The sequence below is a fragment of the Zalophus californianus genome, chromosome 8 (assembly GCF_009762305.2).
Source record: "Zalophus californianus isolate mZalCal1 chromosome 8, mZalCal1.pri.v2, whole genome shotgun sequence".
Classification (NCBI taxonomy): domain Eukaryota; kingdom Metazoa; phylum Chordata; class Mammalia; order Carnivora; family Otariidae; genus Zalophus; species Zalophus californianus.
In genome coordinates this window covers 110,720,870-110,734,229 of record NC_045602.1, presented here as the reverse complement: position 1 = coordinate 110,734,229, position 13,360 = coordinate 110,720,870, and the positions used below count along the sequence as shown (strand labels likewise).

General features: G+C 42.0%; 1 protein-coding gene across 6 annotated transcripts in view; it reads left to right on the top strand.

The window, feature by feature from the left end:
* PTPRA (protein tyrosine phosphatase receptor type A) overlaps positions 1 to 13,360 on the top strand; it is a 159,295-nt gene that overhangs the window by 99,760 nt on the left and 46,175 nt on the right. For all 6 annotated transcript variants that reach the window (XM_027621779.2, XM_027621783.2, XM_035728809.1 and 3 more), the window contains one exon: positions 12,840 to 12,924. In XM_027621779.2, the coding sequence (XP_027477580.1) occupies positions 12,840 to 12,924 (85 nt within the window). The remainder of the gene's footprint in view (positions 1 to 12,839; positions 12,925 to 13,360) is intronic.

Sequence of the window (13,360 nt, the reverse complement as noted above, 5' to 3'; positions counted from 1 at the left end):
TCTCACTACCAAATGTAGACTTAATAGATTTATATTGCAATAGATAACTTATATTTGCTCTCTAAAACTCTTTTAACCAGTCTTAAAGTCAAAAGTCAAAGTGTTATAGCTTTAAGATTAAACATACAATCTCTGCTTTCTTCCTCTACATAGTGTGTATTTTCTTAATATTCAGCCTTTTCTTGCCCCAATATTATTCCTTTTTTGCCTGGTTAACTAACATGGATTTGAGTAGTTCCAATATTGTTGTTAAAAAGAAATGAAATTACCTTAATTATATAGAATATTGCTAATTGTGACATATTATTAATATGTATTAGCATATATCCTTTTTAAGTTAAAAAAAATGTTGTATAATTGCTTTTGACCAAACAGAAAAATGAAGAGATGTACATATTCTCAGCAATATGTAAAGCGCCAAATGTAATGACATTTTTACCAGAGCAGACCTTTAGAAGTATTTCTATAAATTTTGATATCACATTCTGATTTTAAAACCAAATGCTTTCTGAGAAATGAGGCAAATTATTTTAAAATATTTGCATCATAATGGGTTTGCCAAGCAAAGAGTGTCTTATGCAGATGAATTAAATTGTAAGTTTTTCTGCACTGGTCTCTGGGACGCTTTTGAATAGCAATGGCTGGTGTTTTAATTGTCAAAACAGAAAGGAATAAAAAGAGATGAAGGGAGGCAGGGAACTTTGCTTCCTTTCTTTTGAAGTCTAAGAAACTGGTTATTTTCTCGTGTGTATTATTTTTTAAATATATCCCATGTTATTCAGTAGAACTAGATTTTTTTCTAATTGTGGTAAAATATACATCATATGAAATTTTCCATTTTAACTGTATAGTTCAGTGAAATTAAGACATTGTTGTGCAGCTATCACCACCATCCACCTCCAGAACGTTTTTATCATCCCAAACTAAAACTCTAAACATTAAACAGTGACTACCCATTTCTCCCTTCTCCCAGCCCCTGGTAACCACTATTCTACTTTCTGTCTCTATAAATTTGTCTGTCCTAGCTACCTAATTTAAGTGGAATCACAACAGTACTTTTCCTTTTGTAACCAGCTTTTCTTTTTAAAGCATTTCTACTGGTGTTAATTCGGGTGATTTGTGTAATATATATTAATGCATTAAATCCAGTTCTGTCATTATCTCCTGAGTGCCTCTTCCGCATGAAGTCAGTGGTCATGAGTGCACTCTCCCATTGTTCTTCAGTTTTCACTAATTTTACATCTTGGTTTTATTAGTTTTGTTCTAGAGAGAGCAGACTCTGAGATAACAGGCTTACTGGAGAGTCCATAGCACCTGCGAAGCACCGAAGGCAGTAGTGTTGAGGAGAGAGGACGAGAGATGCCACGTGGTCAGAGCAAAGGCAGCAAAGCCCTCAGTCAATCCTGCAACAAGCTCTGGAGCTGGAGTAGAGGGGGGCAGGGGCTTTCCCCTGGGCCAGGCTACTCTCTTAGGCCAAGGGCAGTTCCTGGGAAAGGACTTGCTGAGAACTGTTAGCCACTAACCCTCCCAGCAGCTAGGGGAATGGGTTCTTTGGTCTTGAAGGGGAATCTGTAACATCTACTTCCTGTTCTCGTGAAGTTTGAGCAGGATAGTGATGCATACTCTCATTCATCTGTTTAGAGATTTTCCTGTGTAAGAAAATGCTATTGAATGATCTTGATATATATATTAAGGCTGGGGAGTGAGTGGCATAGTGGAATATTTGGAGAAGCCGTGAATGCAGTGGTTAAAAGCAGGCCCTGGACTCTGGGGCTAGGCCATCTGGGTTTGTGAGTTGACTCTTATTACTTACCAGCAGCGTGGGGTAGATATCTGACTTCCCTGTGCCTCTTTTCACCATTTGCAAAATTGGATAGGAACACAGTTTCCTTCATAGGGTTGTTTTGGAGAAAGGAGTAACACATATAAAGTGCTTGGCCTACTGCTAGGTCAGCACATAGCAGTTGCTCAGCAAGTGCTGGCTTTGACATTGCCAGTCCTACCATCGCACCCTTCTGTTACTGTTATTGTTGATGGGAGACTAAGGAGGTCAGGGACTCATGGACACAGGGGCACTGGTAAGCCTCTTGGAGGCTGTGTGTAAGGCAGCTCCCAAGGCAGGGTCATCTCGCAACAGTACTACTGTGACTGTAGACATTTAGCTGTTCTCCTGCCCTGTACCTTTTTTTTTTTTTTTTAAGATTTTATGTATTTATTTGAGAGAGAGAGAGAGAGTGAGCAAGAGAGAGCATGAACAGGGAGAGGGAGAAGCAGGTTTCCCACCAAGCAGGGAGCCTGACACAGGGCTTGATCCCAGGACCCTGAGATCATGACCTGAGCCAAAGGCAGACGCTTAACCGACTGAGCCACCCAGGCATCCTGGTTTTTGTTTTTTGGGTTTTTTTAAAGTCTGGAATAGTATCCTCTAAACATTTGTGAAGAAGGAGTCCTTGAACTACAGAGTTCTAGAAGCAGACGTGATAAGCATTCTGTTGAACCCCAGAGGCTCATTCAGGTTGCTCAGCTTTCACATCAGATCACCTGCTCCCCCGGCTTTCTAAAAAAGTATTTTTTGATCATCATAGTAAATGACATTATTATTGTGAACTCCATGGCTTTCCGTTAGTACCTTTAATTATATATTCATTCGGTATCCGTTAGATGCTAAGGATTCCAGAAAGAAAAAAATATTACCTGTCTCATGGAAGAAACCTGTGAACAGTAAGCATCAAAGTCCACTCAGCTACATGTTATTTGGCTGTACCACACAAAGTGCTGCAAGAGAGTGTAAAAGACTCATGCCTAGAAGGAGGTGTGGGGGTGAACTTTGGGCAGTTTAAATTAATATAGTGACTGAGGAAAATGAGGATGTGCCAGGTAGGGTAAAAGCAATGAGCCATGAAAGAGCAAGTCAAATATTTAAGGAACTGTGCACAGTTGAGGCGCGTGAAGTGGAGGGAGTGGCCAGAGCTAGCCTCAGCACAGTGGACCTGCTGGTGCAGTGACCTCAAGGGCCAGGGTGTCTCCTGGTGAGGGGAAGGAAGAAGTGACATTGTCAGATTTTTGTTTTAGAATGGTAACTCCAGAGGCCTTAGGGAAGATAGGTGGGCAATAGAAATTAGTTTCTGAATGATAATTTGGCCCAAGACAAGATTGGGCTTAGCCCAGTGGTTTGGGCTCTTGAGGCAACCTGATATTTTTTGCTATTTTTAAAGCCAATAGGAAGCACTTAAAACATTACAACTCTACTGTTGAGAATTGATGAATACTAATATTGAAAAGTGTAGAGATGAAACAAACAGATCTTAGGAATTGAGGTTAAAGGAATGTGGCTTACTTCAGTGATTATTTTTGTAGTTGACCAAGGTGGTCTGAGTCTTTAGGTGACTCACCTGTCTGCATGTGAGCCCTTAGAATAACATGACCGTTTGTTTTCTTGCAAAAAGAATATAGCAACTAAGACATCTGTTGTCCCAGAACACCATTTTAGTATTTTTGAAATGCTATCCCCATAGCCTGAGTCTAGGAGTGACATTTTGCTAGAATGGATAGTGGAGAGGAGGTGGGGGTTGGGCAAGGAATAGACCAGTGTGCTTGCCTTGCCTACACCTGCATCATGCAAGGCCACCTCCAGAAGACCTAGACCAAGACAAGCCTGAGAGATGAGATGATGATTCTGTCCAGTTAGGGAGGTACCCTAAGAGAGTGACTTGATCCTGAGCCTATCTCCAAGTCCAAAATTTGACACAGGGAGCTGTAAGTTCTCTCCTGTTTTCGTAATAGATGTGAGTCTTTCCCTCACAGAGGCCTGGGGACATCTTTACTATCTGTATTGTCCTTAACCGTATCAGAAACATGGATGTAATTCAGATGTCAAAAGGTAAAATCTTACTTCTATGACAGAGGGCTGTTCTGCCCTGAAAGCTTGGAAGAGTCAAAGTGGTGTTGGTCCTGTAGTTTATGAAGAATCTGGAGAATAGTGTAACTTTGTGATTTTGCTTTTGATTTGCAGCTTTGCAGTATGGGCAAGTTAATCTCTGTGCTCAGTTTCCTCACCCATAGAACAGGGTTAATAATGATACCTATCTTAGGGTTCTTAAGATAATTGAATGATATGTATATGGTGCTTTGCTGTGTCTGCTATGTAAGTGCTAAAATATTAACTGTAATCATTTTTATTTCTGAGTTATCTGGCGAGCTCTCTTGTCATATTGCTTATAGTTGTCAACTCTACTACTGTTGGTCATAAACAATACTGGACTTGTTCTTGCCTTACTTATTCCATCCATTCATTCATTCAGGACTTGTTCTCACCACCCCATCTTACATCACAGAACGCCTCCCCCATTTCCTCTTTTACCCTGCCTTATTTTTCTTCATAGCACTCATTACTACCTGTTGTTCTTTCTCCTCTACTAGAATATAAGCTTCATAAGGGTAAGGAATTTTGATTTATTCCCTCCTGTACCCTCAAGACCTGCCTGGCACAATAAGTCACTCAATAAATATTTATTGAGTGAAACAATAAATATTGAGTGCAGGAATATCTGAGTGTGATCTTGAATGCATGCCTTCCAGAAATTTGTAATTTAATAGACATATAATCAGTGACTTTAATTCAGGGGGATTAGTGTTGTAGCAGAGTAGGTATGTAGTGTTATGGATGTATAAGAAGTGAGCAATTACCCACAAAAGGTGATATTTGGCCTAGAATTATTTAAGAGCAGAGGTGGTAATAACATTCTAGATCAGGGTTCAGCAGACTTTTTCTATCAAGGACCAGATAATAAAGAATTTCAGTTTTGCAGTCATATTATCTCTGTCACATCTATTCAGCCCTACGTTTGTAGTGCAAAAGCAGTCATGGGCAGTAAGTAAATGAATGCAAACAGCTCTACTCCAATAAAATTTTATTTATACAAGCTGGCAGTGGGCTACATTTGGATTGTCCTTTCCCTGTTTTCAAGACAAAGGGATCTTCCTGATCCTAAAATCTGGACTGAGGTTTTCTGCTAGTGTGTGAGCTTCTGGATGCCAAAGCCAAATCTTTTCCTTTGATATCAGACACTTTTCAAATGTTGCTTTTTTTTTTTTTTAAGATTTTATTTATTTATCTGACAGAGAGAGAGAACACAAGCAGGGGGAGGGGCAGAGGGAGAAGCAGGCTCCTCACTGAGCAGGAGCCCAATGCGGGGCTCCATCCCAGGACCCTGAGATCATGACCTGAGCTGAAAGCAGACGCTTAACCGACCCAGGCGCCCCAGTGTTGCTTCTTTTAAATCATCCACTGACTGTAAGAGGTGGAGAGTGATAATATATTTGCATTTCATAAGGCATTCCACAAGGTTTCCAGGAGATTGTCTTACTACGACTAAGTAGGATAGTAGAGTTTTGAACTCTTAGGTTTGTCTGACCCTAAAGCCAGAATGGCTTTGTTTTGACCTCATGCTCAAATGAAAATTTGGCTAGATGAATAACTCCAGGTTCAGAGTCCTTCTTAAGAACTTGGTAGACAGTGGCATTATTGACTTTGGTGGTGCTATTTTAGATGTGCGGTCATACATAAATCTGATTCTTGTTTCTCTGTAGGGAGCCTTTTTTCTTCTGCTAGAAGTTTTTAAGGTGGCTTCTGGTTGGTTGGTTGATTTCAATCCAAAGTTTCAAAAGCTTTGTCAGGATGTACCTAGGTAAAGCTCCTTTTTCAGTATTGCCACTCAAACTTGATGGTCCCTTTTGGTCTACTAAGAAAACTTTCTCATATAATTTCTTTCCCTCCTTCCTTACTGTTTTCCTCTTTGGGAATTCCTAGATCTAGTATTTGGATTGTCTCTTTACTGTTGCACTTTCCATCTCACTCTTACTGCTCTGTGTTCTGGGAACTTTCATGATTTGGTCTTTCACATTACTAATTTGTTTTTCTGTTTCATCTTTTCTCCTTTTCAGCCTTTCTATTGAGATTGTTTCTCCCCCAATCATGTTTTAGTTTCTAGTTTCATGTTTTAGTTTTAGCAATTCCCAAATTGCTCCTTTTTTCCCCAATTTTTTTTATCGTGGTAAAATTCACGTAACAAAATTTACTGTTTTAACCATTTCTAAGTGAACTGTTCACTGGCATTGAGTTCATTGACATTGTTGGGCAGTCGTCTCTACCATCCATCCCCATAATTCTTTTCATCTTGTAAAATTGAAGCTCCATGCCCGTTAAACTGTAACTCCCTGTTCCTCCCTTCTGCCAGCCCCTGGCAACCCCCATTCTTCTTTCTGACTCTATGAATTTCACTACTCTAGGCACTTCATGTAAGTGGAATCATACAGTACTTGTCCTTGTGTGACTGGCTTATTCACTTTGCCTGAGGTCTTCAAGGTTCATCCATGTTGTAGCATATTTTAGAATTTCCTCCCTTTTGGGGACGCCTGGGTGGCTCATTCAGTTAAGCATCTGCCTTTGGCTCAGGTCATGATCCCGGGGTCCTGGGATCAAGTCCCACATCGGGCTCCCTGCTCCGCGGGGAGCCTGCTTCTTCCTCTTTCTCTGCTTCTCTCTCTCTCTCTGTCTCTCATGAATAAATAAATAAAATCTAAAAAAAAAAAATTTCCTCCCTTTTTAAGGCTGAAAATATTCTGTGTGTGTATACAACATTTTGCTTGTCTGTTCTCCCAGCAATAGACATTTATTTGGTTGCTTCTGTGTTTTGGCTATTGTGACTAATGTTGCCAGGAACATGGGTGTACATATATCTCTTTGAGACCCTGCTTTCGATTTTGGGGCATATACCCAGAAGTGGAATTGCTCGATAATACAGTAATTCTATTTTAATTTTTTTGTGAAACCACCATACTGCTTCCACAGCAGCTGTACCATTTTTACATTTCCACCAACAGTGAACAAGGGTTCTAGTTTCTCCACATCCTGGCAAACACCTGTTATTTTCTGGTTTTGTTTTGTTTTGTTTTTTGATAGTAGTAGTTCCTGATAGGTGTGAGATTACTCCTTGTTCTGTACTGGCTTTTTAAAAAAATCAATGCAGGGGCACCTGGGTGGCTCAGTTGGTTAAGCGACTGCCTTCGGCTCAGGTCATGATCCTGGAGTCCCGGGATCGAGTCCCACATCGGGCTCCCTGCTCAGCAGGGAGTCTGCTTCTCCCTCTGACTCTCTTCCCTCTCGTGCTCTCTATCTCTCATTCTCTCTCTCTCAAATAAATAAATTAAATAAATAAAAATAAAGTCAATGCAGTGTCCTCTTGCACAGATTGCGATATATTTTTTTAATTTTTAATTTTTTCTAAAAATCTTATTTATTTGAGAGAGAGTGTATGTGCGCACGAATTGGAGGAGGAATAGAGGGAGAGAGAGAAGCAGACTCCCCGCTGAGGAGGGAGCCCAACATGGGGCTTGTGGGCTTGGTCCCAGGGTCCTGGGTTCATGACCTGAGCCGAAGGCAGACGTTTAACTAACAGAGCCACCCAGGCGCCCCTGCAATATGTTTTTAAAGATTTATTCTATTTCTTATATTATGTCTGTTTCCCAGGACTACCATTTGCTGTCCTTGGTATTTGTGAAGGTCGCCTGTAAAACTGCGGTTGAGCTTTGCTCTGGAGCATTGAGTGGATTAGAATGTGTTCACAGTAGGTATCCCTTTGTGAGGAGAAACAAGAACACATCCTCAACTAGGGGTTCAGTCATGGTTTAGGAAGTTGGATGTTGTTATCCTCTAGGTGGAGCTGCCTTCTTTTCTTCTTTCCCCTTAATTCATGTCTTGTGGCCTACTAGAATTACCTCAGGCCCCACCCTTGTCCCTTCTGTCATCAGGGCTGACCCAGGAAACTATCCGTGGGCCGAGTGTACCTAGCAATCACGTGCAATGTAAAGACCCTCTCTGGATGCCAGTTCTAACCAAATCAGAAAAGACAGTTATGAGACAGGGATATTTAAACAGTAACTGAATATTAAATCATATTAAGGAATTAATGTTGCTTTATAAATAGGATAATGGTACTATGATTATATTAAGAATCCTTATCTCTTAATGTTACATATTGAAGTAATTACAGTTGAAATGATATGTCACAGCTTTGCTTTAAAATAATCCAGTGGAGGGGCGCCTGGGTGGCTCAGTTGGTTGAGCGTCTGCCTTCGACTCCAGTCATGATCCCCGGGTCCTGGGATCGAGCCTCATGTCGGGTTCCCTGCTCAGCAGAGTCTGCTTCTCCCTCTCCTTCTGTCTCTCCCCCCGGCTTGTGATTTCTCTCATTCACTATCTCTCAAATAAATAAACAAAATCTTTAAAAAAATAAAATAATCCAGTGGGGTGGGCATAGACAAGTGGTTCTCAACTCAGGGTGGTTTTCCCTCCAGAGGACATTTGGCAATGTCTGCAGATGACTTTGGTCATCACAATTGAGGTTTTCTACTGACACCTAGTAGGTAGAGGCAAGGGTTGTTGTTAAACATTTTACAGTGCACGTGACAGCCCCTTACATCGGACAGTTATCTGGCCCAAAATGTCATTATCATGAGGTTGAGAAACCCTGGTAGAGATGAAAAGCATGTAAGTGCTAACCCTGAAGTAAAGTGGTAAATACACAGGGATGCATTGTAGTGTTCTCTTTACACGTATGTGAGTTTGAAAGTTTTCCATAATACAGAGTTTTAAATGTCAATCACAAAGGGGTGTACATTGTTAAATGCCAAATGTACAACTTCTATGGGGGCGGGGGAGCCGTCAGCACTCTCTTGACAAATCCTCCACTCTATATTGGGTGCTGTTTTCTGAGCTGAGGCTGGATGGGGCCCCACAGCTTGTTACCCAGCCTGTGGATGTGCTGGCCCTGCATTGACAAAGCTTTGGTTAAATACCATCCTGCTACCCCAGTGCCCACTCTCATCCCCAGGCCTGGTTGACTCTAAGCTTGAGGTGTTTCAGCTGGAGGCTCTTTGGCTCTGATTGATTTCTGGAGCAGTCCGGTCACTCCTTCTGCATTGTTTTCTGCAAATCCCTGTTTCAGGTCTGCTAATGCCACTCTTTGTTGCCTTCCACATATACTTTTCATTTATTAGTATTTTTATATTTCTTATAGCATTTCAGTGTACTTTTGGGAAGAGAAGTAAACTTATGGATTCAGTTCACCATCTTAAGCCAGATGTCTCTAATTACCTTCTTTTAATGCCTGGTGTACACCCCTTTGTGATTGGCATTTAACAAAGACATATTTAGTGATAGATCATTAATCTAGTATTTGTTTAGTGCCAGATGTGTGAGAAATTCTGTCTGGGTTTTAGGTATATGGTGAGAAACAAAGCAGATATGTAATTCTTGGTCTTGTGGAATTTATGGTGTAAAGGAAGGGCACTCATTAATCAACTATACTCAAATAAATATATAATTACAAAGTGTGGGAGGTGTTATCAAGGGCAATAACTGTTTTGTGAGAATAACAGGATAATAGCTAATACTGACTCTGAGTACATAATGTGTGCTGCTTACTATGCCAAGAACTTTACATGGATGATCTCATTTAATCTTCACATAACTCATTTTAGCGTTAAGGAAACTAAAACTTAGGATCGTAAGTTAGTTTTAGGAAGTCAGACCTCTTTAGGAAGAGTAACACTTGAAGTGAGAACTAGATGACTAGGAGGTGGCCAGGCAAAGAATGGAGGGAGGCTGTGTAGAGCAGAATGGAATAACATGTTTGAAGGCCTAAGGAAGGAATGAACTCAGCATGAAGGGTGCCAGTGGCTGAAGTGGAGTGAGCAGGGAGAGCGTAGCAGGAGATAGGGTGAGTAGGGGCTGGTGGGGGAGGTTGTTCTAGGCCGGAGTGAGGGCGTTAGATTTCTTTCTAAAGGCTTGGGAAACCAAAAGGTCTTACAAGAGAGGAACATGATCTGGCTCGCTTTCTGAGACCACTCCGCCTGCTTTGTGGAGAATGGATTGGCAGTAGACAGGCTTATAGTGATCCAGTTGAGAGGCTAGGAATTGAGACTACAGTGATGGCAACAGAATGGAAAAAGGCAGACAAATTGGAGGCATTGATTTTAGCCCTAAAACCTATTACTTGCAGCTGGGTTGGATATAGATGGATAAGTAAGAGGAAATCAAGGGGATATCCACATTTCTTCCTTGAGCAGCAGGGTGGATGGCATTGTTCACTACTGAGTGGTGAGGGGAAGGCTTTAGACACATAAGGTTTGCATTGCCTGTGAAATTTAAGTGGGGTGGCATATAGGCTCAGAAGAGAGGTCTGACCAAGCAGTGCAAATGTGGGAATTGCTAGTGTGTCATTTGCGCTTACAGCCATCTGTCTGATCAGATCAGCTAGATAGAGTGCAGAGAAGAGTGCTAGGGACGGAGCCCCAGGGAAGTCAGACACTTCGAGACCTGGTGTTAGAAGAGGAACAGCTAGCAAGTTAAAATGAGATGGAGCAGCCAAGAGATAGAAAGAAAATCAGAAGCATGCTTTGTTGTGGAAACCAAGAGATGAAAGCTCTTCAAAGAAGAGGGAGGGGCGCCTGGGTGGCTCAGTTGGTTAAGCGACTGCCTTCGGCTCAGGTCGTGATCCTGGAGTCCCGGGATCGAGTCCCACATCTGGCTCCCTGCTCAGCAGGGAGTCTGCCTCTCCCTCTGACCCTCTTCCCTCTCGTGCTCTCTCTCTCTCATTCTCTCTCTCAAATAAATAAATAAAATCTTAAAAAAAAAAAAAAGAAGAGGGAGTAGTTAGCCAGTTTGAATGCTCATTTTCTGATGAGAGCCACATACCAGGGTGTGTTTGAAAATTGCCATCAACAAAGAAGCATGGTGGGGTGCCTGGGTGGCTCAGTCGGTTAAGCGTCTGCCTTTGGCTCAGGTCATGATCCCAAGGTCCTGGGAGCGAGTCCCGCATGGGGCTCTCTGTCAAATAAAATCTTACAAAAACAAAGAAGCATGGTATAATACCTCCCATCTCTTAAAAAAACAAAACAAAAAGCCCTCCATCCCACATGTCCCTCCAGTTGCTGTTCATTCTCTCTGCACCTCTATATGGTAGAAGTCCTCACCTCAAATAAAGAGTCAGTATCTCACTGTCTTCTCTTTCCATCTTTATTTCACTCCATTTATGCTTCCTCACCAACTACTCAACTGAGACCACTCTTTTTTTTTTTTTTCCAACTGAGACCACTCTTAAAATAGTCACCAATAGCTGCTGTCTCGTCAAATCCAGTTTCACTTCTCTGTGAAACTCACCTACTTAATCTTTTGTAGTATCTGATTGAGTTGATTACTCCCTCCTTGAAAAACTCTTTTCTTGGCTGTACTTATGATACCATATTCTGCTGGATTACTTCCCACCTCATGACTACTGCTTATGAGTCAGTTTAGCTAGCTGATCTTTTAAAAGAATGTAAATCCAGTGATATTTCTGCCCTGTTCAGAGCCCTCCAATCACATAGTGCTTCTCATCACATTCAAAATTAAATCTGCACTGCTAACCATGGCCTATGAAGCCCCAAGTCTTCTGGCTCCTGCCCACCTCTCCAGTCACATCCTGTACTAAAACTGGCCTTTGTGCTATTTATTGAACCCACCAAGCTGCTAAGGGGTGTTATGCTTGCTATTCCCTGTGCCTAGAAAGTTCCTTGCCCAGATCTTTGCATGGTTTACATCTTCACATTATTTAGACCTCTGCTCAGTATAAGCACTTCAGACTTTCCCAGACCACTCTAAAATAACCCCCTCCAACCCATCAGTCTCTATCCCGTTACTCTTTTCTTCATAGCACTTGTCCCTGTCTGAAATTGTATGTTTACTTGTTTCTGAATAGTGTGCCACTGCTTCCCCCAGAATGTAGGCTCACGAGTCTGCTTAATCACTTCTCTGTTCCCAGAGACTGGAGCAGTGCCTGGCATACAGTTACTGGGCAAGAAGACAAGTCATTGAGGTGACAGTAATGGATGTGATCCAGACCATATGTGACAGGATTGACCTTTACATGGGAGGGACATGCCCTCCCTTTTAGCAGAACGGGAAATGGTGAAGATAGTTACAAACTCAGAATGGTTGTGTGTGTTCATGGTGGGGATGTGGGCCTGGAGGAGGATGAGTCAGCACCTGGTCAGCTGCCATGAGAAAGGAGGCTAAGTATTGGGTGGATAGGAAGCCAGGCCCTGTGGAATGAAGGGAGGAGTTGTTCTGTCTTCAAGCCAGATGTTGCTGTAGTTGGGCTTCTCCCTGGTAAAAGGTGGCTGTTGAAAGTGATAGAAAAGAGTACCCAGCATTTTTAAATACATAGTGCTTAAGGATCTAATAATGTCTCCTTGCTTTAATCAGGAACAGTATTCTCTGTGCCAGGAGACCATTTGGGTTTACAATAGGAAAATTGTCCTTTTTCCTTCCTCTCCCATCTTCCTCTAGATGGAGCCCATTGAGCTTGGGACAGAGCACATTGTTAGCCCTGCACACCCAGCTTGTCATCAGGATTGATGTGTTCATGCTTTCAAATATTTGAGTATTTTTTATGTGCTAAGCACTGTCTTAGGCTCTATAGCAATGAAGGAAATAAAGTCTCTGCCTTCAGAGGGTTTTTAATCTAATGCAGGGAGACAGAGTAAACAAATGTATAAGTCAGGGATGGGGTGGGTGTGTCATCTCATCCTAGGTGCTCACCCTGCCTTTTCCCCTTCCACCCACACTGGCCCTGGGGTGGCAGTGGGAAATGTTCTCTCACTCACTCTATCCATGCCCTGCCAGCTACAGAAGCATTGAATGAGCCCTTCTTCCTTATCTGGGTGTTTCCCCGAGCAGCTGACTTGAGCCCTCCATTGCACACAATGGTAATGACATGTTTTGTTCTCTTTGATTTCAGATGAGACGCCAATTATTGCAGTGATGGTGGCCCTGTCCTCTCTGCTAGTGATCGTGTTTATTATCATAGTTCTGTACATGTTAAGGTGAGCATGCTAAATGCTAAGGTGAGAATGCTAAAGCTTCTGCATTTTCTTGGATTCTGTTTCAATACCCCAGGGTCTCATTAAGCCCACACAGTTCAGAAGATAGTAAGATAAGGACAATGAATAGAGGGGAATGGTTTATGATATTAAGATTAAAATTCTATATAGAAACGGTTTAAAAGCTCTACATAGTTTTCTTCAAGACCCATCCCCTCCCCTTTGCTTCCATCTGCCCAAATCCAGTTCCCCAACTCCAGTTTAACCTAAACCCCAGCATGGTAGTTTGAGGTTGAGGGAAAAGCTGTATAGTCTGTGTTATCACTGATAGGTTGTTTAAGACCCTCAGATCTAACCTTACTGAAGCAACCCCTAACAGTACCCGATTAGAGATGATGCGGTAAATAGAGACTTACTCTATTTCTAGTTGGGGGGGTGG